General features: G+C 45.2%; 1 protein-coding gene across 1 annotated transcript; it reads right to left on the bottom strand.

Moving 5' to 3' along the window:
• Positions 1–1,761: 1,761 nt before the first annotated feature.
• ARMC5 (armadillo repeat containing 5) lies at positions 1,762–27,196 on the bottom strand. Its single transcript, XM_066577139.1, has 7 exons — positions 26,625–27,196; positions 26,445–26,475; positions 22,592–22,699; positions 18,628–19,444; positions 14,189–14,784; positions 11,378–11,510; positions 1,762–4,173 (listed from the first exon to the last, which is right to left on the bottom strand). The coding sequence occupies exons 1-7, from the start codon at positions 26,991–26,993 to the stop codon at positions 3,411–3,413; spliced, it is 2,817 nt and encodes a 938-aa protein (XP_066433236.1). The 5' UTR covers positions 26,994–27,196; the 3' UTR covers positions 1,762–3,410.
• Positions 27,197–27,757: the final 561 nt, after the last annotated feature.

Raw genomic sequence — 27,757 nt, 5'->3', positions numbered from 1 at the left:
AGCTTAGAGTGTTGCGCCTCCATACCAGTTCTTTTCACATCCTTTTCGCTACACTTACGCCCACACTGGTGGAGCGTCATCTGGTTGGCAGCACCTCCACCATTCAAAATACTCAATCATTGAAAACTCTTTGCACTCCATAAATATTCCACTACCCTCACTGGGTCTTGCTCCACCCTCCTTTTTCATTTCTTTTACTCTTGGATACAGAACGCCCTGTTGGGCGGAGCTACACCAAGTTGAAACCCCACTGGTTAAAAACATCAGACAACCTAATTAGGGGAGGAACCACTCCACTATTTAAACCCCTCTGAGACACACAATGGGTCATTAGCCGCCAGCCTACCACAAGGGCTGGTGCTGCTACCACTCTGCTCTTTTTTTATTTTGAGGGGAGAATCTCTGGGGGAATTTCTAATCCTTCTTAGTGATAGCATTTTCTATCTCTCCTCTCTATATCTCTAGCTACAGTTTGGCTTGCGCTACTGTTTAGCATTTGAGGATATTTCTACCTTTCTGTCTGATGTACTGCTAGGAAATAGGTTCCTGATGACGCTGCGATGATTGCAGCAGAAACGCGTTGAACCGCGGATTTCATTTGAAAGCGACGTCTTTATCCTCTATATGCAGCCTATGGCTGTTTTCTGTTAAGTACGGTCCATCGATATCGTCCTCTTTCGTGAAAGGAGTCTACCCATAGTCCCTGTGATTAGCAGTTAGATTGTGCACAAAACAGGGATTTATCTATATCCCGTGCACCATCTCCTGATAGGGTAACATTCCTTTCAGTAGAAATTTCCATCTGGTCCTAACTAGAAAGGGTGCTATAAAAGGGAAAGTATACATATCCCAGGCACAAACCAGACCAAGGAATTATCTATCAGTAGACCAAGGAAATTTCTGCGTAAACTCTGAATATACTAGTCTGGTTGACCCTTTAATCAAACGGCTATAGCTACACCATTTGCATTACAGGGTAGCCTTTGACTATCGTCAAAGCCGTAACATTTATTCGTACTAAACTGGAGCTAATTGCTCTTCATGAAATACGTCATCCCTCACTAGAGCACTGTCGGGATCACCCGCTGGGGAGCAATTTTTTTATGTTTTTTGTGTGTCCCTCGGAAACTTGTATTCCAAGTTCCCTTTTAAAGTAATATTTAATAAAAGTTATATTTTAGTTTTTTTTCTCTCGAACCCTACAGTGATTAGAGATTGGATATGAGGGGCAAAGGAGAGGTCAGAGTCCAGTGTGACCCCAAGGCATCGGGCATGCCGCCTGGGGGTTATGATGGAATGGAGATGTTGTGGGGAGGTCGGTTAGAAGGTGGAAAGACAAGGAGGTCAGTTTTAAAGAGGTTTAGTTTGAGAAAAAGGGAGGACATAGTGTTAGAGACAGCGGACAGTCGGTGATATTTTGGAGGAATGGTTCAGAGATCTCACGAGAGGAGGTGTATAGTTAGGTGTCATCAGCGTAGAGATGGTATTGGAGGCCAAATTTGTGGATGGTTTGTCCAATTGGGGCAGCATAGATAGAGAAGAGAGGGGGACCAAGGACCGAGACCTGGACATTTAAAATTCACTACATAACTCACATAATAGGTCGTTGACCACTCCTCATTTACAAGTACATGATCCCACTCTGCACTACTAAGCCATTGCCTTAGTTTTTTTTCTTTCTAAAACTTCCAAGTTTTTTTGGTCCCTTTTGTAAGGTTTTATTAAATCTTGTTTTGAAATCAAACATTTGTACAAAAAAAATAATTGCACACAAACAATGCATATGGATAATGTTTATTCTACACCCAATATGGGCCACGCTTGTAACCGATGAAGTCCTACACCAAGAGTGACAGAGCAGCCGAGAGGAGGATATCTTACGCAGTAGGGTACATAGAGGGCAAGGGGAGCAGAAAGTGCTGAGAGGTAGGTGAATTGGAAGACTGGCCAAGGCACCATAAGTAATTCTGAAGCTTTGTGAAGTGAGTAAACAAAATTGTAAATTATAAATAAATATATATATTTAATTTTTTTGGTATTAGGGTGGACCTTATTTTTCAACATTCTAAGGGCTGTTTCAGACGACCCTATATCGGCCGGGGATTGACGCTGGCCGATATACGGCATCTCTATCTGCAGGGGGAGGAGGCTGGAAGAGCTGGGAGCAGTGCTCTAATTCCTGGAAACTTAGCCCCACCCCCTCTCATTGCAAATAGTGCAGAGAAGCAGAGAGGGGGTGGGAGCTCAGAGCACTGCTCCGGGCTCTTCCAGCCTCCTCCCCCTGCAGACAGAGACGTCGTATATCGGCCAGCGTAAATACCCGGCCGATATACGGTCGTCTGAAACAGCCCTGCGAGCTTAGCTTCCATCCCTCTAACTCGTTCCAATCAGCAAAAAAAAACACTGTGCAAAATTTTAATTCAATCAGACAACTACGATGCGACCCTTATTGACCATAAAGTTTTGAAATTTAAGCCCAGGTTGTTTATTTAAAAAAAAATTTTTATAGATTTTATTTATAAATCACTTGTAAGCATTAGTAAAGGCAATTAATGCAAGCTTTCGTTAATTTAATTAGCATTGCTTTGCTACATTATATCTTTTCCTATACCAGGAGCTGCAAGTCATGCTAGGTGGATGACAACGGCAATTAATGCATTCAAGATATACCAGTTTCAAGATCAATTTTAGTTATCTTAAAAGAAAAAGAACTCTTTGAGAATAATATGTATTCTTCTTGCTCAAGTGTACGTTCCAGCCTGGTTTCAGTCATCAGACGCAATTAAAAGTACCTTATCATGATTTCCTATTCATTTGTCAAATAATAAATCATCAGGATATTGTTCTGGAAAACAATAAAGCTGCGGCAAAAAAATGTCCAACTATCACTGGTACTTAGTTCCCAAAACTGTGGCTCTATCCTTACTTGATGGCAATGTTCCAATAGCGGTTAAGGCAAATATGGCTCAAGTGATGCTGGAAGCAGACAAAAAGGTGAAGAGGAAGAAGAAAAAAAATAAACTGAAGAGGTACGTTCTACACAAAAATGATTTTGCTTCCTTTAAAAAAAAAAAAACAAAAAAAAAAAAAAGGAGAGATTTTCTATCGGCACTGATTTAATCAACAAAACCCCACATTAATTTATGTATCCACAAAAATTTCACTAGACAAAAAAAAAAAAGGGGTCCAGCTGGGGAAGAGTAAAACGCTTTCGAACTGAATTAATCATTGCGTAATGCACATACCATGTTCCAGTTTCAAGGCGTTTGAGAGTTGCATAGTTGTTCGATTGAGCTGAAGTATTGCAAGGCCCGTTTTTTTGTTGATTGGAACAGGATTAAGGGGTGGGCGCACAAAAGTTTAACTTTTGGAAAATTACCTATAGTTAAGGGCCATCCTAGTATACATCCTTAGTTTCTGTCTTGGACAAGTTCTTCTAGGACCTGGGAAAGCCGCTGCTTGTCTTGAGCCCTTTCACACAACTGAAGAAGAGTGTGTGCTCTTCTTCGCGGGGGGTGAAGCCCTCGTAAGAGATATGAGCAGCAGTCTTTTCTAAGTGGAGCACTTTCATAAATCTCTGCAAAGCTGTAGACAGAGGGCAGACTCTCCAAACTTAATAGACAGTCTCGTACTGCATTTTCCAGCAAGCTTTGTAGATCAGGTAACAGGAACCTGCCAGCAGCAGCCATTGTATGCCCAAGTGGAGATTGAGACAGCTCTTCACCTGACACACTTCTTAGTCCCTGCAAAGTAGGACACAAAGATTCTTGGGAACAACCATGAAGGTAGTGGAGCAGCGGTAAGAAGGCACAGGAAGGAACTTCACGCACACAGACCTCATACTGCTGGGATTCCAAATAGCCACCTTGCAACATGGCTCTGAAGACGTCACATTTTTTAGAAACTGCCTCTCTACTACCCGCTACACGGTCTCCTCCATCCAAGACAAAGACCATATCTCCCTGGCCCTGAGAAAGGAGTTCCAGGTAAGAGCACTTTGGGGAGGACAACGAGGGGGATGTGTCAGGGACTGAGTAATCCTTAGGGGTTAATAAAGAGGAAAGACATTCTGAAGCATGGAAGAAAAATACTGGATCCAAAGAAACCATCAGTGTCTCCAAAACCAGCTGAAGAGCTCCACTAAGCAGCGGCTGCTGATGGGGAGAGTGTTTCCTAGAATGCAGGGTAGAGATAGGACAATGTTAGGAGCAGACCCTGGATAAGCCAATCAGAAGAATTGAAACACATGGACAAAATTTTCTAAATAGTATCGGGGGACGCAAACCAAACCAAACAAGGCCAACAGTCCATAAACAGAACCATAGTGTACCTTCATACCAGGTGGAAATGTGCATATTTTTGCAGCGGAATAGTACAAGTCATGTGGATGAGATTTAAAAAAAAAAAAAAAAAATTTACACACTTTTGGAGTTCACGTTATATAATGTACGCTGCACCCTCTACCTTGTCAATTTTTGATGCGGATTTTGGCAGCGAATTTCAACTTTTGAAATGCACCGTTGACCCCCGTGGCAAACTCCATATCACTTGTGTAGTTTCTGCACATGCACTGCAGTTTTTCCACTTTGGAAAGTCAGCAGCAAGAATCCCCATTGTGACTGCACCCGTAAGTCACTTACTGGAATTGAGAGAGATCGGGTCACACTCAGATCCTTAATATTGTTCTGCCATGGAGGGCGATATTACATGGAACAATTTTAAAAAAATTTCTTAAAAAAAAATATATATATAGTCGCTGGATTATTCTAATTTGAATTATAATTAGAGATGAGCGAGCGTACTCGGAAAAGCACTACTCGCTCGAGTAATTTGCTTTATCCGAGTATCGCTGTGCTCGTCCCTGAAGATTCGGGTGCCGGCACGGAGCGGGGAGCTGCATGGGAGAGCGGGGAGGAACGGAGGTAAGATCTTTCTCTCCCTCTCGCTCTCCCCTGCTCCCCGCTGCGACTCACCTGTCAGCCGCAGCGGCACCCGAATCTTCAGGGACGAGCACAGCGATACTCGGATAAAGCACATTACTCGAGCGAGTAGTGCTTTTCCGAGTACGCTCGCTCATCTCTAATTATAATCCTTCAGCATGAATGCAGCCGACATTTCAATGATGATTCATTTGCCTCTTGTTTATTTCATGCAAGCATGAAAATAGTGGGCTCATTTGCTAATCGTTTTGTTTAAATACTGATCGTTCAGTCATTCCCATTCAAACAACTGAATTATTTGCATACGCATGATAAATCGCTCAGTGTAAGAGCTCCCTGACTAAAGGCCCATTTAGTCACAATGATTATCGCTCAAAAGATGATGCTCAAGTGAGCGATAATCGTAGTGTCATTTGCAGCCCAAAATGAGCGATCACCTTGCGCTGCCAGCGGAGGATGCAGAAGACAAGGGGGGTGTTTCTGCTTGTCTTCTGCATCCAGCTGTTCCGCAGCTCCGAGCGCCCAGCAGTTATACAGCCGAGTGCTCGGAGCGGAGGATGCAGGGTGTCCCCGATTGTCTTCTGCATCCAGATGTTTTCTGCACAGAGTGCCCAGCTGTTATATAGCCGAGCGCTCCGTGCCAGGTATGGAGAACAGAGCTGGACTGCTGTTTTTCATACACAGCTGTCATCAGGGAGCGGGATACAGCTGAAACAATAGTATCTGCTGTATCCTGCTGTGAATCCCTGATAAGGCTCATCGTTGTCTTGCAGCATGCTGAAAGACAACGATGAATGATGGCTTAACGAAAACTGCACAATGTAAGTGCAGTTACACACAGCGATTATTGCTCGAAAGATGGCTTTTGAGCGATAATCGTTGCGTCTAAATGGGCCTTTACAGGGTGCTGTGCGTGTGAAAATATATGATTAACTGCTTAAGGACCGGCCATTGTTCTTCATTGCTGTTTTCGCCTCTGCACTTTAAAAAAATATAACAACTTGTTTTTTGCAAGAAGAGTTGTATTTTTCAAATTGTACTATTTAATGTTCCATATAATTACCGAAAACGTAAAAATTTCTAAGTAGAGTGAAATGGAAAAAAACCCAAACAAATTCCGCCATGTTTGGGGCGGTCTTGTTTTTATGACGTACACACTGCGGCAAATTGACGGGACACCTTTATTCTGTGGGTCAGTACAACTACGAAGATACCAAGTTTCTTGAGAGATTTTAAATGTACTGCTTTTAATAAATAAAATATCTTTGGAAGAAAAATAAGAAATTCTGTCGCCATCTTCTGACCGCCATTAAGTCTAGTTTATTTTTCCTTCGACAGAGTTGTTCGAGGGCACTTTTCTGCCTTGCGGGACCTCTTGCAGACAACTGCGGTATGGTTCATGCCCCTGAAGCTATGTAAGGGAGAATCCCTGTAGGAATAGGTAGCTACAACCTTTCACTAACTGCAGGGTGGCTAGAATCAATCCAGCCGACCTGAAGGGCCACCCTGAAAAGGTGAACAACCAGCATCTTACTTCAAAGAGATGCAAGAGGTACTGGCCTAAGATTTCACCCTGATGTAGGGGATAGTCCTGCAGCTTCTGGCCAGCCTGTTTGTTCCCCTAGTGAGAGGATGGGAGTTGTAGTGGTCAGGAGAGGGGAAAAGAATACTCAACTCTATGCAGGGGAAAAAAAACTTACGTGAAAAAAAGAGACAGATTCCGAAGCTCCAGCAGTGTAATCTGCCTGCCTTTAAGGAGTAAAGGAGTGCTCCAGCAAAAGGGGGACACTATACCTGGTGGGTCACTTGCAAATCAATGCTTGGATGCACCTCATTATTTTTTTCTGAGGTCAGGGCTGGCAACAGAATGGCTAGTTCTGTTCACCCTTCTCGATGGGGTAACGGGGAGAGCCCAGACTCCCTGTATTTCTCGAATCAAAGAGGTTCTTGAAGATTGGCGATAAATAGGTCTGATTCGTACGGACACTACTGATCCTTTTAGATGGATCGAGCTGTGGGACAAACAATGTTCGGCCCAGTAAAGCTGTTACACAGGAGTGAGTTTCGCTGGCGTCGCTCACAGCGCGACCGGAATGGAGGTGGAGCAGGCCGAAGAGCGTTCTTCCCCCGCAGCCTCCATTCACAGTAAGTAGACAGTCGTTCAAAAGTAATCGACTGCTGTGTACACTTATCGGCGTGTCATCCAGTTTTCAGCATGCAGGAACTGAATTGTCATTCAGAATCCAATGGGAGCTCAGGATTCTGAACAAAAATCGTTCTATGGAAAAGGGCCATAAGCGAAAACTGGTCAGCTTGGTGCCTGCAGGAGGGTATAGCTAGTGGGAGGGGCTAACACTTTTCTGCTTAGGATCGCCTCTTGTAGCAGTAGCTATACCGACAGTTTTCAGCTGCATCCCCTAATGATATGGATGAGAAATTAAAAGGTTATGACTCTAGGAATGCGATATAAAATAAATAAACTAGTTAATTGGGGTCTTACTCTTCCATGAGACCTGTCTTCTATTAACCTTTTCAGTGTCTGGTTTCTTACCACTCTGTCTGCTCACCCAGGGCAGTTTAAAAAAAATAAAAATAAAAAAATAATAAATAAATCAGCCACGCATTTAATTTCAATTCATTTTCTAGTCGCATTACAAGAGCCATAACTTTTTCATTTCTCCATTGACACAGCGCATGAGGGCTTGTTTTTTTTACGGGACAAGTTGTATTTTTTCAATGGCATCATTTTTAGCTATATATAATGTATTGGATAACTTTTGTAAAAAAAAAAATTTGTAGGGAGACTGGGTTTCCCCAGTCTTCCTGCAAATTGCTTTTATTTCATTTTTACGGCACTCAGCATGCAGAATAAATAATGTGATATTATTCTGAGTCAACACGATCTTGGCGATACCAAGTTTATACAGTTTTTTTTATGTTTTGCTATTTTTGTACATTAACCCTTTCCAATCCACTGTCTGACCTCTGAAGACATTATGATTTAAGGCTGTACAGCTCCGATGTTGGAAGACATCCGTCGGGGTTCTCTCACTGTATATTGCCAGCCTCTCTGCTGTTGGAGCCTAGCCAACGTGTCACCTCATGCAGTACTGGCTTTAGCCAGCAGATAGCGCCGTTGTGTAACGGCAAAAAAAAAGAATAAGCCCCCTAGGAAAACCAGGATAGAAATTGGATTGGAAAGGGTTAAAAAAATGTTTTCAAAGGTTTGCTTTTTATTCTATTTTTTTCTAGGGGCAAGGTAAACAAACTCTAATTCTGGCATACTTTTTATTTAATTTTTCACTGCATTCTCTGAGCTGTATAATATAATAAAATAATTACAGTACGATTATGCCAATACCAAATTGTAATAGTTTTTTTCGCTACTTTCATATTTTAAATTAATCAATGGAATGGTCTAAGAGTTTTTACTTTGCGGGAGGAGTTGTACTTTTTATATTAGTACCATTGTTTGATCCGTGTAGCATTTTGATCACTTTCTATTCCATTTTTTGCATGAGGAGATAGGCTAAATTAGCCATTGTTGACATGTTTTACATTTTTTTTTCCATGCAGTGCACCCTGCTGATTAAATAATGTACTAACTTCCTTCTTTGGGTAATTACGAACGCAGAGATACCACATGTGTAATTTTGCTTTTAATTTTTTACTTTTCTTTTTACAAAGTAAAGAGAGAAAGGTGGGGTTTTGGAGTTTTTATTTTTTTATAATTTTTTTTTACTATTTTTTTTTTTACTTTACCAATTTGTTTTTTTTTTATTTTAGTCCCTTTAGAGGACTTGCTTAATACTTATTTTCTTATACTTCTAATACTCTGCTATGCTGAGGCACAGCAGGGTGTTAAACAGGCTATGACACAGAGTCTGAGCGTCATAGCCTAATTTAGCTGTCAGACCCGGAGGCTATATTCAAGCCTCCAGGTGTCACAGAGACCCATCAGGACCCCCTAATTACACTGCGGGGACTCAGATGGGGACAGAGGGAGCCCCCTCCCTCTGTTAGTCCTTTACAATGCTGCGGTCGCACAGACCATGGCATGTAAAAGGTTAAACAGCAGAGATGCGAGGTTTTCTCTGTTCTCTGCTGTAAGAGCTGGTGCTTGGCTATCATCTGACAGCCGATTACAAGCTCTCCCTGCCATGGGGACTAGCGGCCGGCTTCTGACAGGCCGATGGTCTCGGTGGCAACGTGTAGGAGTTAAAAGAAAAAATAAAGGGGGAAGTTGTCGGCAGATAGGTTATATCTCCCAGTCCTGCAGTGGTGTGGGCAGAACACAATGCCACAGCGTTCTCCACGGTCCCATAGTAAAACATAGCCCAGAAATCTTCCGGGCTATATCAATATGGGCAGTGGAGCTGGTCCCGGAAAATTTCTGGGAGTGCCACTGAAAGGATTAAAGTGTGGTGGGTCACTTCCGTTGCTCCTCTACTGGAAATCATATTAATCACCTTTTGGCTAGTCCTTTTTTCTTGTTTGCTGTGGTCCCAAGACTTGGCGGACAGACAGGGCAGCTCATCTTCGAAGACTCATCTTTCCTATTGCAGAAAGCAATCCTGGTCCTCCGGTATGGTGGTGCATCCATTTTGGATATCACCATCATACCATGCGAGTCCCTGCTTCATTGTTATATTTCCGGCCCCCATTTTGTTCCTCTTGTACAGCAAAATATCAATATTTGCAGATGACACAAGACTATACAATATAATTAATGCAATGGAGGACAATGCACGGCTACAAAAGAACCTAGATAAGCTGGGGGCTTGGGCAGAAAAAAGAGCAAATGAAGTTCAATGTTACTAAATGTAAGGTTATGCACATGGGCAGCAAAAACGGATGTCACCAATATACATTAAATGGGGCACTGCTAGGGAAAAGTGAGATGGAAAAAGACCTAGGGGTACTAGTGGATTGTAGACTAAACTGGAGTAACCAATGCCAGTCAGCTGCTGCAAAAGCTAATAAAGTCTTGGGGTGCATTAAAAGAGGTATAGGGGCGAAGGACGAGAACATTATCCTTCCATTATATAAGGCACTTGTCAGGCCCCACATGGAATACTGCACACAGTTCTGGTCACCGGTGCTCAGGGAAGATGTCACAGTGCTTGAGGAGGTTCAAAGAAGGGCAACTAAACTAATACATGGAATGAGAGGACTGGAATACCCAGAGAGGCTATCAATATTGGGACTATTTACTCTAGAAAAAAGACGGCTAAGAGGTGATTAAATAACTATGTATAGATACATGAGGGGATAATACAAGGATATCTCCCATGATCTGTTTATACCCAGGACTGCGAAGGTAACAAGAGGGCATCCGCTACATTTAGAGGAAAGCAGGTTCCATCACCAACATAGAAAAGGGTTCTTTACTGTAAGAGCAGTTAGACTGTGGAACTCTCTGCCTGAGGATGTAGTGATGGCAAAATCAATAGAGGAGTTTAAAAGGGGACTTGATGTCTTTCTGGAGAGGAAGGATATTATAGGTTATAAATCTTAGGTTAATTGTTAATCCGGGTATATAGGCAGGTAGGAACGATTAGGGGTTGATCCAGGGGTTGCCATTAGGGAGTCGGGAAGAAATTTATTCCCCAAAAGGGCTAATTGGCTATTGCCTCTTGGGGTTTTTGCCTTCCTCTGGATCAACAACACAGGAGGCTAACAGGCTGGACTAGATGGACATTGTCTTCATTCGGCCTTACGAACTATGTTACTATGTATGTTACTGTTAGCTCGTTTCCCTATTTACTCGGATTGTAAGAGCGTTCCTAACAAAAAAAAATCCTACCCCTATTTCTTTATAGATTGTAAGCAAGGATCCCCCCCCCCCCTATTGTAGTGTATGCAACATTTGATAGCTGTACATGTTCCCCCTGATTTGTACAGTGCTGTAGAAAATGTTGGTGCTATATATAATTCTTAAGAGACTGAAGTGCTCACCTGAGTGCCATGGCCCCTTCAAACACCCGATGGTTGTAGTGTCTGTGGCTGGACCCCCACTAATCTGATCCTTCTAGCCCTTTTACACGGAATGATAAATTGTCCAGATTGCAGCGTCCACCAGGAATCTGAACAATTATTGTTTGATGTAAAGGCACGCTCCGACTGAACGAGAATTTGTTCACTTCTCATTTATCATTCAGTTTATACATGGAGGGTTCGCCCGTTTAACAGGCAGGTGTTCATTTATGAACGACTACCTGCTGACTGAACGGAGGCCGCTGGAACGATCAGCAGCCACTCCGTCTCCATTCACTGATCAATGCTCATCAGTGTGTAAGAGCACCGGATTGATTATCGCTGGGACGATCAGCCAGGCATCTGCACCCAACAGCTGGCCCTGTGGAAGAGGGCCCTTAGTGTCATTAATACTTGAATCCCAGAAAACCCCTTTGGTGAGTGAGAAGTCCAGTATTTACCTGTAAATAAAGGGCAGGCAGAGAGCGCACTGATGTCTCTCATTTGGAGATCCTGACACCAACATGTGAGTAATTACCCCAACGCCAAAGGGTGACTCCGCCTGAATCTGAAGATTACGGAGAAGTGTGTTGCCTGTAAAAAAAAAAAAAGAAAAAAAAAGGGTCACAGCAATGAATCAGTCCACTTTACGACAGAGTCCTAATCCGGCTCCATGTCTCTGCAGACACAGCGTTTACATTGTTGTGCTCCACAAAGCAAAGCAGATTTATCCACCCTTTAATACTAAACAATTCCATTGTGATCTAAATCCCGCACCCCTTCCCATCTGCTACCGCTAGGAAGATCTCACTGTATATGTTGCTAGCACAGAATTCTGTGTATAAATTGTATTAAGTGCCGCGGAATAAGTTGGCACTATATAAAGATTAATATAAATCAGATGCAATAACTTAGTGCTCCATGACATAGTTACGTAATGCAGCACGAAGTTTGTATAAAATGGAATAAGGAGCCGATTCCACTCCATACCTGCCATGTGCAGGCTGTCAAAGACTCCATCATGCAGCAGCCACAATCACTATTCATGCTGATCATGGCTGTTACGCATTTAAATGTCCCCTATCAGTAGTCGGGGGTCCCAAACCCCCCTGCAATGACATCTTAAGCTGCCATTTGGTTGTCATGGCAGGGCTGCAATGAATGATCACCTATTAAGATGTGCCTTGATAGACTGTTAGAATACAATATAATGCAATACTATGGTATTGCAATGTATTGTATGAGCAACCACAGCGATCGCAAATTGAAGAAGTGTGCTCTAAAAGAGAACAGGTGGGGGAGGGGGGACAAAAACAGTAAAATTTTTTCAAAAAAAGTTACTGCAAACAAGTCGTCGTCGTCGCCGCCGCCGTCGTCATTACACAACGCCACAATTGCACTCTTTTGATCACCCAGTCTCCAAAAAAAAGTTATGGCTGTCAGAAGATGGCTGCAGAAAAAGTCACCCCCCTCCAAAGATTTAGTTTTTTTCTTTAAACTGTACAGCAAAAAATAAAAAAAAAAAAAAAAAATTAAATATAATAATAATTTGGTAACTTTGTGATTGTACTGAGCCACAGAATAAAGTTGTAATTTTTGCTGCAGTGTGTACGCCATAAAAAACAAGTGTCACCCCCCACCCGCCACCTAAAGATGGCAAAACTGCTTTAATTTTCTAAAGTTTTAGTACATTACATGTATTTTTCAATGTTACCATTTAATGCACAATGCATCCCACAAAAGACAAGTCCTCAGCCTCAGACAGCCATGTCAATGGAAAAATAAAGTTATGATTTTTCGAAAGTGGGGAGAAAAAAAAAAGTAAGGGGTCAACTTTCCCTCTGGTTGTTGTAAACAGCCTCAATTTTGTCGTCTTTTAGGCCTTGTTCACACGGGCGATACGGCATCACCGCGAGAAAAAAAACAAACACGCAGCGATATTGCATCGCTGGTCCATGCGATATCGCTGCAGTTTCTCATGGCGATACAGCGATTTTGTAACACTACAAAGTGGTACAACTTAGAAATATAAGCCGTAGTTGCAGAGAGAAAAAAATATATAAAAAATAGATATAAAAAGGTGAAAGCCCTCATTGACTGACTACTAATTCTCTAACTTCCCAGTGTCATACGAACATGAAGTTTGGAAGGAGTATTCTTTAGGTCCTAAATAGGAAAAGTAAAGGGTTCACAACTCTTATTCAATGCTAATTTTAAAAGTATTGGCACCCCTGCGTAATGTAACTTCCCGGTGTCATACAAACATGAAATTTGGCATGACCATTCTTTAGGTCCTATATAGGAAAAGTAAAGGAGTCACAACTCAATTATTCAATTCCAATTGCAAAAGTAAGTGCACCCCTATCTAATGTAACTTCCCATTATACAATCGTAAAATTTGGCATGAGCATTCTTTTGGTCCTAAATGAGGAGAGTGGGAGGGGGGGGGTGGCACATTCTGCAGAGGGACATCAGTACATGCAGCCTGAGGAGAATCTATCGCTCCTCTATGTGTATAAATATTTTATTACTCGATTACTCTAAAGTAACCGTGACTTCATAAAGTTTTCTATGCAAACAACATGTCAACACCTGTATCAGATTAACTCGGGCAAGGCCAGGTATTTTAGCATAATCATCTCTTCTGGACGGAGATTGAAAAAGTCCCACCGGCTGTGATTGGATGACGCTTAGCCAGTCAGAGCAAACACTTGACGAATGGCTATGAAAGGCCAATCACAGCCAGCACTTCCAGGAGGCAGGATTTTTCAATCCCCGGCAACAAGAACTAAAGAGTAGTGCCAGGGAGCGGGGAGAAGATGCGGCGGCACTGACAGTGCTTCTTAGGTGATGTGTGTTTTATTTTTTTTTCCTGCAGCTAGGGCTTAGGTTATGGCCTTGACAGTAGGATTTCCTACCGTTAAAGTTGTATCACACAGCATGGAAAAAAAACAAAAAAAACCAAAACACATCACGTTGTTTGCGCGACGCAACAAAGAAAGGCTCCATAGGAAAACATCGGCCACAAGGTTTTTGTGTCGGGATGTTGCATGCCACAAAACATCGCATATGTGAATTAACCCATAGGAAAACATGGGGTTTACATACATGTGATTTGTAGCATTCTCACAACATGACAAAATTGCGCGACTCGTCGCCCGTGTCAATGTGGTCTTACACTTGGAGCACTATCTGTAAAGCTTCGACCTCCATTAAATTCCCCAGTTCATCAATGTAGATTTGTCTTCCTTTCCCCCCTTTTTCATTCTTACCCAGCTCTTTTGCCCTCTCTGGGTGCCGGATTTTGTGCTCCGCATCTCCATCTGGTGACTCGTTCAGCAGCAGTCGGCTTCTAAGAGTGCAGATACTTCCTGTCCTAATAAATGCTTCCAGGCAAGAAGGGTCACAGGTCAGACGTTGCAGAAGCCTAGCAGCACGACTCGAAGGTTGGGGGTGACAAGTGATATAAGTCAAAAGACCTCGTAATACTGGATGCGAGACCAAACAAGCACTTGGATCAGACAACTGAGAAAAACGAGACAAAAGAAGCAGAACTGGAAATTCTGGACCCCAGACTTCAGATTGAGGAGACCAGGTCCCCAACGGCCACTGTGATGCCAGTATTTCTTGCATGGGGGACTGACATTGTACAGAAGAGAGAGAGGAGAAGTGCGGGCGGCAGATCAAAGACACCGGTGTAGGAGGTTTAAGATATTTCTCCTCCGAAGAGGTCGAAGTGTCGAGAGCATCGGAAGAAGCTCTATTACTAGATCCACCAGTAGGGATGTCTCGGTTATCTCGCTCCTGTATCCAATCTGGCGGTAGCTCATCCAAACTGTTAATGTAACCTTCCGATAACAGCCAAGATCTGGAAGAAAGAGGCAAAAAGATCGGTATGGAGACAGATGGATACCACATGTAGACATGCCTAGATCAGCGAGGAACTCAAAAAGAGGATTTCAATTCCTTACCGGCACCTTGGAGATGGACCAGCCATTTCTAGCTGCATTCCAACAAGGAGCCACATGTTGTTGCGGCTGGTGAGGTTATAGGTGAGGGAAGGGCTGTTGCTTCATTATAATAATTAAGCAAGCCTATGACGACACTGGCCAGGTGCAATACCATGTCACGCCTTGTTGGAACGCAGTCGGTTCATCACAGAGGGGATATCCCTGGATAGCCCCTCCACAGTTTATCATTCAGCATTCATGGAACATTGCAAGCCTGCACATTTCCAAGTAAACATTTTTTATAAATGATCTGGAGGGGGGGGGGGGGGGGGGGGAATTGATGGGAAACTGATCAAGTTTGCCAACGACACAAAGCTAGGAGGGATAGCTAGCACTAGGGAAGAGAGGGAAAGTATTGAAAAAAAAAGATCTAAAAAAAGCTTGCACAGTGGGCGGCGACTAACAGAATGGTATTTAACAAGGAGAAATGCAAAGTCCTACATCTGGGCAAGAAAAATGAAAAAAGCACATCCAGAATGGGAGGAATTTGGCTGAGCAGCAACACATGTAAATAAGGCTTGGGTATACTAATAGATCAAGGACTGAACATGAGTCAACAATGTGATGCAGCAGCCAAAAAAGCAAACAATTCTAGAATGTATTAAGAGAAGCATAGAGTCTAGATCACGTGAGGTAATTATCCTCTTCTACTCTTTCTTAGTCAGACCTCATCTGGAATACTGTGTCCAGTTCTGGGCACCTCACTCTAAAAAAAAGACAGACAAACTGGTACAAGTTCAGAGAAGAGTTACCAAGATGGCGAGTGGTCTGCAAATCACAGTCCAAGAAGAAAAAGCAGCCAGCGACACACCGTAAATATCCACACAGTGGGGGAGAAATATGTTAGGTGCCAGCAAAATAATGACAGTTGACCCACAGATCTTCAGTGACGAATCCAGCAGTAGAAAGAGGTGCTGCACTCAGGAGCTCATATCCACTTCAAGCTTTTTTCAAAAAGTTCAAAAGGTTTGTTACTCCATAGTATCAAACAGATATGCGACATTTCAACCTAAATGGCCTTTGTCAAGCATAAGCATAACCTTTTGGACTTTTTGAAATCTGCTTGAAGTGGATATGAGCTCCTGAGTGCAGCACCTCTTTCTACTGCTAGTTTGCAAATCATGTCCTATGATGAACGGTTAAAAGATCTGGGAAGGTTTAGCTTGCAGAAAAGAAGGCTAAGAGGAGATTTAATAGCGGTCTGCAAATATCTGAAGGGCTGTCACAGTGTAGAGGGAGCAGCCCTATTCTCATCTGCAGAAGGAAAGACTAGAAGCAATGGGATGAAACTGAAAGGGAGGAGACACAGATTAGATATTAGAAAAAAACTTTGACAGTGAGGGTGATCAATGAGTGGAACAGGTTACCATGGGACGTGGTGAGATCTCCTTCAATGGAAGTGTTCAAACAAAGGCTGGACAAATATCTGTCTGGGATGATTTAGTGAATGCTGCACTGAGCAGGGGGTTGGACCCGATGACCCTGGAGGTTCCTTCCAACTCTACTATTCCATGAATTTACATAAACATCAGACTGATCGTAAGACCACTATGAGTACCGGTGCCCAAAACGGTCCCCAATATTCCATGTGTGGTCTGACCAGTGACTTGTAAAGTGCAAGAATAATGTTCTCGTCATGTGCTACTAGACCTCTTTTGATGCACCCCATGATCCTATTTGCCTTGGCAGCAGCTGCCTGACACTGGTTGCTCCAGTTAAGCTTGCAGTTTACTAAAATCTCCAAGTCCTTTTCCATGTCTGTGTCCCCAGTGGTTTCCCATTTAGTATGTAATGCTTCGGGAGGGACAACATCTCTGCTTAGGGAGCATCAAGAAGGTGAGTGAGGAGACTTATTAGCCCACCCATGCTCCTCTGGGTAATATGCAAATGAGGACTCGCATCCACGGGCAGGTTTTTGCTATGGAATCTAGAGCGCGCATTCCACTCCGTATTCCGCAGCAATAACCCTTTATAGCATGCTATGGAAAACTGATTTTTCATGCTCACGAGCGGAAATCAAATGCAGTTTCCACTTGCAGATGGGGGGTGGGGGGTGGAACGCAGCACACTTTATTTATTGTAATCAATGGAAGCAGTCCGATCTGTGGCGCATCCGCAATTGACAATGCTGACAGGCCGTGGATTGCACAGGATAAAACAGGAGTTTAAAAAGAGGAAAAAAAATTCTATACTATGCATGTGGCACCGGCCAGCACTTGCGCACACATCCACACTACAGAACTTCAAGACATGGACAGGTATACCTTCTCCTGGCAGCATGTGAGGTTTGTTTTTTTTGTTTTTAAAATCAGGGATAACAAAAAGCAACATGATAAATTGGTGCTACAGCTTGGGAGGATTATGAAAATACCAACATTTAATTTTAAATAAAAAAAAAATAATAATAATCCAACATAAGGGTTTTAATTGCTGCATTCAAGGTCTCATAATTTAATTTTTATTTCTTCATGGAGAGCTCTGCCAGGGCTTGTTTTTGACATGATGGACTATAGTATTTATTGGTACCATTTATATGGCTTTTTTTGATCACTTACTGCATTTTTAGGAGGTACAATAGAAACATTTTTGCTCCTTTATTGTTTCTTTTTATACCATTTGCCGTGAAGGATGAAAAGTGTATTCAATGTATTGTACGGGTCATTATCAATGCAATAATACCAATTGTGGGTTTTTTTGTTTTTTATGTTACTGTAGGGGACTTGAACATGCAATCCTACAATTGCTCTGATAATGCATTACAGTTATTCATAAGCATCACAGGCCATGGCAGACCCACACGCCATTATCTGGCCTGAGGTTGCCACGGCAACACAGCGGTCCGATGGCGGAAGGAGATCCCTCCCCTCTGTGAATCCTTTATATGCCATAATCAAAGAAAAATTGTAATGGCTTAAACAGCAGAGATCAGTATTTTCTATCGTGCCTGGATGGCACAGGCTCCGCTTCTGAACCCGTGCCATCCATAGGATGCAAGTTAAAGGGGTTGTCCCGCGCCGAAACGGGTTTTTTTTTTTTTCAACAGCCCCCCCCCCCGTTCGGCGCGAGACAAACCCGATGCAGGGACTTAAAAAAAAAAAACCGCACAGCGCTTACCTGAATCCCCACGCTCCGGTGACTTCTTACTTACCTGGTGAAGATGGCCGCCGGGATCTTCTCCCTCGGTGGACCGCAGGGCTTCTGTGCGGTCCATTGCCGATTCCAGCCTCCTGGCTGGCTGGAATCGGCACGTGACGGGGCGGAGCTACACGGAGCTGCTCTCCGGCACGAGCGGCCCTATTGAGAAAAGAAGAAGACCGGACTGCGCAAGCGCGTCTAATCCGGCGATTAGACGCTGAAAATTAGACGGCACCATGGAGACGAGGACGCCAGCAACGGAACAGGTAAGTGAATAATTTCTGATAACTTCTGTATGGCTCATAATTAATGCACAATGTACATTACAAAGTGCATTAATATGGCCATACAGAAGTGTATAACCCCACTTGCTTTCGCGGGACAACCCCTTTAATGTCCATTCGCGGGAAGCTCTTCCCAACCAGGACGTAATATCCTGGGACAGGAAGTGGTTAACATGCAGCTGTATTATGGCGCCTGGAACAGACCTTTGTGTGCTTTACTTGCATGTCCCAGAGGAGGCTGTAGTCACCTGCTGTAGCTCACAACCCCCTCCCCCCTCTTACTTCAGACTCTCCCCCGATGTCCCTCCTTGGTCTTTCGTCTTTGTGGGTTCCAACGGGAAGTCAAAAGAAGCAGCTCCAGGGTCCTCCACTCCATCGGCCATCTCCCTTACGCAGCACAAGTCACCTCGTTCCTCCAAAGCCGACACCACTTCCTCTAGTCTTCTTGCTAAGACAGGTGCGAGGCCTCCGGAGCCAAGAACGGCAAGGGCAGCAGGGTCATGGCAGTAGTGTAGGAACGCAGTGGTTATTTTGTGGTGCACAGACAGATAGTTAGTGTTGCACAGTATATCTAGAAGGAGTTCCAATCCTCCCAACTCTCTGACTCTGCGACGATTTAGTGCTTCTCGGCAGCACAGACACAGCGATCTCACAAATGGGAGGCATCGAGTAGGAGACTCCAGTAACACCTTGACTTCAGCTATAAGTAGTTTGATGGCCCCAGCACTGCCAAGCATCGGCCGCAGGGCTCCCTGATTACAAAGATTGGAAAGAGTTCCAAGTGAAGCTTGATGAACAGTCACTTTTACTTCCTTTCCACTGCATAGTACTATGAGGGTGGGCACGGCGGGGCTCAGCTGTTCGGCACAGTCCAGAGAACAGCCTCGGCTCAGCTCATACACGGCCCGCACGGCAGCGCACACAAGATCGGGGTCTGGAGAAGTCAGCATTTGAACACAAGGGGCCAGTCCTCCCTGTTCACAAACTGAAAGTCTGTGTGCCGGAGAATCCCCCAGGATACGGAGAGCTCGCAAACAGCTCAGCAAACAGCCGCCATCTTGGGAACTTCGTAGAATTTGCACCAAAGTAGAGACTGCGCCTACAAATTGACAAATCAAGAGGTGAAAACCAAAACTACACCCACCCAAAACCACTCAAGATGGTCAAATCTGAATCAAACTGCAAAATGAGGCACAAAGTAGTAAATTACTTATTTTATCATTATGATAAGGTTCAGTCAGCATCAAAACCCATTGTAAAGGAGCTGTAAGGGGGTGCAGAGCAGACACGTTACTTATAGCGCCATTACATCTCGCGTGCCGCGTACTAAACGCTTCTGTAGGCAAAAAAAAGGCAAACCTGAAGTAATAATGAGTGAAAGACTAATTCAGAGAACAGGTTGTATATCGATTACATGTGGGAGGTATCAGGATATTAGGTCAGAGATGTATGGAGGGGCAGGTTGTATATCAATTACATGTGGGGGGTATCAGGATATTAGGTCAGAGATGTATGGAGGGACAGGTTGTATATATTACATGTGGGGGGTATCAGGATATTAGGTCAGAGATGTATGGAGGGACAGGTTGTATATATTACATGTGGAAGGTATCAGGATATTAGGTCAAAGATGTATGGGGGACAGGTTGTATATAGATAACATGTAGAGGTATCAGGATATTAGGTCAAAGATGTATGGAGGGACAGGTTGTATATAGATTACATGTGGGGGGGGGGGTATCAGGTCAGAGATGTATGGAGGGACAGGTTGTATATAGATTACATGTGTGTGGGGGGGGGGTATCAGGTCAGAGATGTATGGTGGGACAGGTTGTATATCGATTACATGTGTGTGGGGGGGGGGGTATCAGGTCAGAGATGTATGGTGGGACAGGTTGTATATCGATTACATTGGGTGGGTATTAGGATATTAGTCAGAGAAGTAAATTTATATATCTCCTGTCCTCTCCATACATGTGGGGGTATCAGGATACTAGGTCAGAGATGAATGGGGGGGGGGCAGGTTGTATATAGATTACATGTGGAGGGTATCAGGATATTAGCTCAGAGATGTATGGGGGGACAAGTTGTATATCGATTACATGTGGGGGGTATGAGGATATTAGCTCAGAGATGTATGGGGGGACAGGTTGTATATCAATTACACGTAGGGGGTATCAGGATATTCGGTCAGAGATGTATGGGGGGACAGGTTGTATATAGATTACATGTGGGGGGTATCAGGATATTCGGTCAGAGATGTATGGGGGGACAAGTTGTATATCGATTACATGTGGGGGGGTATCAGGATATTAGGTTAGAAGATGTATGGAGGGACAGGTTGTATATCAATTACATGTGGGGGGTATCAGGATATTAGGTTAGAAGATGTATGGAGGGACAGCTTGTATATCAATTACATGTGGGGGGTATCAGGATATTAGGTTAGAAGATGTATGGAGGGACAGGTTGTATATATTACATGTGGAAGGTATCAGGATATTAGGTCAGAGATGTATAGGGGGCAGGTTGTATATAGATAACATGTAGAGGTATCAGGATATAAGGTCAGAGATGTATGGAGGGACAGGTTGTATATAGATTACATGTGGGGGGGGGGGGGTATCAGGATATTAGGTCAGAGATGTATGGTGGGACAGGTTGTATATCGATTACATTGGGTGGGTATTAGGATATTAGTCAGAGAAGTAAATTTATATATCTCCTGTCCTCTCCATACATGTGGGGGTATCAGGATATTAGGTCAGAGATGAATGCGGGGACAGGTTGCATATCGATTACATGTGGGGGGTATCAGGAAATTAGCTCAGAGATGTATGGGGGGGGGGGGGGGGACAGGTTGTATATCAATTACATGTGGGGGGTATCAGGATACTAGGTTAGAGATGTATGGGGGACAGGTTGTATATAGATTACATGTGGGGGGTATCAGGATATTCAGTCAGAGATGTATGGGGGGACAAGTTGTATATCGATTACATGTGGGGGGGTATCAGGATATTAGCTCAGAGATGTATGGGGGGACAAGTTGTATATCAATTACATGTGGGGGGTATCAGGATATTAGGTTAGAAGATGTATGGAGGGACAGGTTGTATATATTACATGTGGAAGGTATCAGGATATTAGGTCAGAGATGTATGGGGGGACAAGTTGTATATAGATTACATGTGGGGGGGGGGGGTATCCGGATATTAGGTCAGAGATGTATGGGAGGACAGGTTGTATATAGATTACATGTGGGGGGGTATCAGGATATTAGCTCAGAGATGTATGGGTGGACAGGTTGTATATCAATTACATGTGGGGGGTATCAGGCTATTAGGTCAGAGATGTATGGGGGGACAGGTTGTATATAGATTACATGTGGGGGGCATCAGGCTATTAGGTCAGATGTATGGGGGAACAGGTTGTATATAGATTACATGTGGGGGGGGTATCAGGATATTAGCTCAGAGATGTATGGGGGGACAGGTTGTATATCAATTACATGTGGGAGGTATCAGGATATTAGCTCAGAGATGTATTGGGGGGCAGGTTGTATATAGATTACATGTGGGGGGGGGGGGGTATCAGGATATTAGGTCAGAGATGAATGGTGAGACAGGTTGTATATTGATTACATTGGGTGGGTATTAGGATATTAGTCAGAGAAGTTATATATATATATATAACACCTCTCCTCTCCATACATGTGTAAGGTATCAGGATATTAGGTCAGAGATGTATTCAGGGGACAGGTTGTATATAGATTACATGGGGGGGTAATCAGGATATTAGGTCTGAGATGTTTGGAGGGAAGTCCTTGCTAGAGATGTGTTGCACCTTACAAAGAGCTTGAAGCTGCTCAGCAGATCCCTGCTTGCCATCTGCTGTTTTTATCAGTGATTACGGCCGTTTTCCAGGGTTCTCTGTAGCGAGACCCCCTGCTTCATCTCTCATAGGTATGCAGTCTTCTCCACCATATCAGCTCTTGGTGTCTGTGCTCCAGCGGGACAAGGCTGTGACAATAGGGCGACAGTGGAGGAGTCATTACCATCTTCTGAGCCTCGGGTATGGAGACTCCAGCCTGCGTTAAACCTGAGTGTGAAACTACTGAACTCACCAATGAGGATTGAGCAGGTCAGGCCGTGGGGTGGGGAGACAGACGGACTGTTTGCACATAGGGACAGCCATGAATATACTGGATAGATTTACTCTGTACCAGTCTGTGCGGTTAACTCACCTGATTGGTGGATGATTAGACTGTTTTGGGGGTCCAAGGCCAAGTTTCCCAGCGCACGAGAGACCCTGTTCCATATGGAATCAATGCAGACCGACTGCAGGATGCCAACTGCAACACAAGAGAGCTGCGTTTAAGACCTGGCAGCAACTGCCATCGCACTAATCATGTAGCACCCTAGCGCTGTAATGTAGTCTCCGTGAAACACCATGCTGACCCCCTTGCCATCCAGCACTACACAGTAAGGCCTCATTCACACAGGTGGAAATATGCTCTGTAAACCTTCCATATTCCACATGTAGAAAAAAAACAATTACTCAATCTGCATTCATTTGCATTGGGCTTTCAGAACTGCATTTCTTTTTATGCGCGTGACAATAATGCAGCATGTTCCATTTTCTAAAAATTACACCCCCTGAACGTGATTGGCTGCAAATCTGGTTGGCCTGTAGGTCCTGGAAGGCCACTAAAGATTCCCAGCTCTGAACCACAAGCGTGGAGTGCCGCAGCATTAGGAGCGATGAGCGGCCATCATCACAGAACGCAGCTGACAGCCGGGACACAGCAGAGAGGAAACGGCGTCCGGCTGCCTGTCCCGGCGCCGAAGCACATGCACGGCCAGTGGCAATATTGGAAGAGCTGAGCGGGGGAGCTGCCATCAGGGAGCAGAGCAGCCGTAGCGGGTGCCAAGACACAGCTGTGAGGTAGCCATCGGACGGCTGTCCCGGCGTCGGACCATACGAGCAGCACAGGGGCTGCGGCAGCTGGTCGCTCACAGCAGCGTGTGCATTGATTACTGCGTGCCCTGCTGCCTTAGGCTGACTGTTACTTCTCTTCTTAGGCTTACATTATCAGATGTTAATGCTGCCATGTTACAGCGGGAACACGGCATTTACAGCTCATAATGTAAGGCTAAGAAAAGAAGTAACTGTCAGCCTAAGGCAGCAGGGCACGCAGTAATCTATGCACACGCTGCTGCTAGGACCTTGCAGCCTTGACCCTATCGGGAGCTGGGGGTGTGAGAGGGGTGTTCCTCCTGTCAAACCCCTAACTTCTGGAGGCGTCAAAATACAATAACACCGAGTGCAGGTGCTGCGAGGACCGGAAGGGAGGGAAGAGCCACACCAAGTGCAGAGCAGCGGAGCCACGGAACGGTCAGCAGGTATCGGCAGCAGCTTATCTCTCTACTGCTGCGAGTTACATTCATAGATGTACAAGTACCAGTGTTTCTGGTGGCGCAATATGCCACTTACTAATATAGTGAAAGGGATTGGAGTTGGTCAAACTATTTCATTTTAAGATTTACGAACTTCAGCTGATGGCTGAGGAGAAATTGTGGCTTGTCGTTGTGTCATGTAAGCTGCATTGCAGCGGTGAACCCTCTGTGGTGACATGTTTGCATGACATAGTACTGCTGTATCCCTAGTAACTGTGGTTTGTGGGGAATGTAGTCTGCCCATAATCCCTCATTCAGTGCACAGATGAAAGTACCTGTGATGATGTCACCGTCATGTGATCACAGCCCCCGGTGACTGATCACATGACAGTGACATCATAGGTCCTGCAAGAACACGGCTGCTGTCTAGATCTGCTGCTTTAGTGATAACCTCACCATCAATGCGCCTCTAGTGTGTTTGATACATAATAGATAGCTCTGCTACACGTACAACACACACCTCTGCTACACTAATGTAGTGATAAATGGTTTGTACTCCATTGGGCCACCGTCGCTAATGGGGTGCCACAGGGTTCAGTATTGGGCCCCATTCTGTTCAATATATTTATCAATGACCTGATAGAGGGGCTGCACAGCAAAATATCAATATTTGCAGATGATACAAAATTATACAATATAATTAATGCAACGGAGGACAATGTACGGCTACAAACGGACCTAGATAAGCTGGGGGCTTGGGCAGAAAAATGGCAAATGAAGTTCAATGTTGATAAATGTAAGGTTATGCACATGGGCAGCAAAAATGGATGTTACCAATATACACTAAATGGGGCACTGCTAGGGAAAAGTGAGATGGAAAAAGACCTGGGGGTACTAGTGGATTGTAGACTAAACTGGAGTAACCAATGCCAGTCAGCTGCTGCAAAAGCTAATAAAGTCTTGGGGTGCATTAAAAGAGGTATAGGGGCGAAGGACGAGAACATTATCCTCCCACTATATAAGGCACTTGTCAGGCCTCACATGGAATACTGCGCACAGTTCTGGTCACCGGTGCTCAGGAAAGATGCTGCTGTATTGGAGGGGGTTCAAAGAAGGGCAACTAAACTAATACATGGAATGACGGGACTGGAATACCCAGAGAGGCATCAAAACTGGGATTATTTACCCTGGAAAAAAGACGGCTAAGGGGCGACCAAATAACCATGTATAAATACATGAGGGGACAATACAAGGATCTCTCCCATGATCTGCTTATACCCAGGACTGCGACGGTATTGTTCATCTCAAACATTGATCCAGGGATTACTCTGGCTGTTATTATGGAGTCAGGAAATAATTTTTTCCCTCCAATATGAGCTAAATTAGCTCATTGGGTTTTTCTTGCCTTCCTCTGGGCCAACAAGGAAGGCCGCCTGCAGACGGGCGGGTTGGATCCGGCCCGAGCTCCTGCAGAGAGCAGCGTGTCACTCACCCGCTCCCGTGGCCCCGGATCTTTCATGTGCCGGCGCATGCACAGAGCGGGGCCAACGGCCGGGTGAGTGACATTTCTGTTCGGGGCTCTGCGAGCCCCGCACAGAAATAGCGCATGCCGCGATTTGTTTGCCGCGCGAGATTTCACACGGCCATCTGCATAGGATTGCGTTTGTTAACGCAATCCTATGCAGGCTTCCAGCGGTGGAAATTCCGTGGGAAATCCCGCCACGGAATTTCCGCTCGTGTGCAGGGGGCCGAAGGGGTTCAAACACACACACACATGCGCTCCGCCGCCACACACCCCACCCACGTCACACCCCGCCGCCCCACTACCACGCGACCGATCTCATGACAGTGACATCACATGGCTCTGTATGTTTCAGTACCTGTGAGGACGTCCCCGTCATATGATCAGTGGCGGAGGTTAGAGCCACGGTTACTGATCACATGACAGTGACACCACCTATAACTCACAGACAGGTGGTCATTAGTATATACCAGAGGGGCGGAGCCTGCAGCTGACAGCAGTGCAGACGCCCCTGTACAAGTCCAGACTCTCCTACAAACAGGGGATCTGTGCCAGGTTTACGCTAACGTTGGCGCCTTTTTGCAAGTTGCAGACGGCCCCTCGCAGTAAACCCGCACACTTCTCACTACAGATCCCATCTGGCAAGTGCCTAGAAGGCACAAACAGCGCCATCCTGTGTGCGACATAGTAACCTGTGCCAAAACGGTCATCGCAATAGTTACTGGCCGCATGTTCCTGTGATCTGGTCGATGCGTTGCCCTTACAGGTAGGGGGCTTCACCCCTGCACTCAGGGCTTCACTTGGCTACTCTGTTTGGGGAGCAAGAAAGGGGAATCCCCACGGCCGAGCAGCGTCATCTCAGGATGGAAGCGAACAGCGCCGGACAGACGGCCTTGACTATAATGGGGTCCGTCGGGTTTCTGCCCAGCTTTTGGATGCAAGAATGCGTGTTGCCTGCAGCGCTTTCTTTCGGTTATTGCGGCCACACCTGCTATGGAACCTCCTTCCGCAAGCAGCGACGCAGGCGTCAGTACGGCTGCTCCCCGGGCACCTCAGCATCAATGGCTGATGTGAACCCCTTAACATACGACAGACCATTTATAGTACATCTTCAAAAGCTAAACAGTGGTGGCCGGAGAATCACTGTGGACAGGAGGAGCTGTGCAGACATCACTCACCGAGAGCAGGGATCCCTCCGAGCTGCCGGACCTGAAAACAAGAACAGAGCAGAGTCAGGGCAGAATACAGGCTACCAGACGGTGAGCACCTCACCACAAGGGGGCGCCTCGCAACCTCAGCGGGATCTTCACTGACTGACACGACAGGGAGCCAATGAGACAGCAGTGGGCGTGACTCACCTGGGCGCGGCTTCCCGCTTCTGTGCAGCTATTGGCTAGCAGACTGAGAGCCAGTTCCAGGTTCCGCCGCGAATTGCCGAGCACCGCAGCCCGCGCGGGGTCCGTGAAGAGTGCGAGCAAAAGAGGGAGGCCGCCCTCCGTCCGAAACAGCCCGGCTCCCCCCGCACGGGACACATGGCGGCTCCGCAGCTCACTCAGCGCCCTTCCTAGACCCCCCGGGTCCTCCACCGCCGCCGCCAGCCGAGATAGACAGGAGGAAAGCGGCGAGCAGGACATACGTGCGGACACCGGAACAGAGCCAACGCAGGAGGCGGCGCACGCGCTCTCACAGCCATCACCGCCAAGCCTGCCGGGACTTGTAGTTTCCATTAGAGCGGAAATAAGAGCAGGATGACGTTAAGCGCTGACAGTGGACGGCGGCATGTCACGTGCTGCGGCTCCATCCACCATCTAGTGCTTGTGTATGGCGACTTATCGTGTGACACCATAGTCTGTGGGTGACCACTTTCTGTTCCCAGCGGTCACCCCTAGTATTACAAGCTGTCAATTCTGTGAGGAACCTTCTCGTGGTCACCTCCAGTATTACAGGCAGGTTGGTTCTTAAAAATTCAGAACTCGACTTGTAATAATGTTGCCATCCAATAGGTGGTGCTGCATCTTCTTCCATGTACAAGTTGAAGGAGAGATAAGACGCATCATAAAACTGTCCTGAGCTCAGTGGACTGATTTACGATTTATGTCTCAGCTCAGTTTGCTGGTGTTTGAGGCTTTGAGTGCAAAACAGTCTCAAATTTCTGTGTGTGAACACTTATTTATATCAAAACCAGTGTGTCCCCTCCCCTCTGCATCTGTATGTTAGAATTATGTGCCATCCAAACTAGTTGAATTCATCAGCCTGACGAAGGGGGCGAGATATCCGTGATAGCTTGCTTGCTGTAACATCATGCATTTTGTTAGTCATTAAAAGTTATCATATCTACAAGATCACTTGGGTACTGGTGTACCTTGATGCCACCAGAAGTGATGGATGGAGACAATGGAAAGTGTGTTGACAGCCAGTTTACACCCCCAGTTACTGATTAGCTGCAGGATCTTTGCACTGTAGTTGAAGGCCTGCCATGGAGCTGTGCTGA

Source organism: Eleutherodactylus coqui, chromosome 8 (genome assembly GCF_035609145.1).
Source record: "Eleutherodactylus coqui strain aEleCoq1 chromosome 8, aEleCoq1.hap1, whole genome shotgun sequence".
NCBI classification, from domain to species: Eukaryota; Metazoa; Chordata; class Amphibia; order Anura; family Eleutherodactylidae; genus Eleutherodactylus; species Eleutherodactylus coqui.
Note: the sequence above shows the minus strand (reverse complement) of the source record. Positions and strands in the feature narration are given on the sequence as shown.

Coding starts and splice junctions, on each gene's coding strand:
- ARMC5 (XM_066577139.1), bottom strand. CDS start 26,993: ATGGAAACTACAAGTCCCGGCAGGCTTGGCGGTGATGGCTGTGAGAGC. Junction 19,445..22,591: donor TCTAATCATCCACCAATCAG/GTGAGTTAACCG, acceptor GTCAATTTGTAG/GCGCAGTCTCTACTTTGGTG. Junction 11,511..14,188: donor AGAGAGGGCAAAAGAGCTGG/GTAAGAATGAAA, acceptor TTTTTTTTACAG/GCAACACACTTCTCCGTAAT.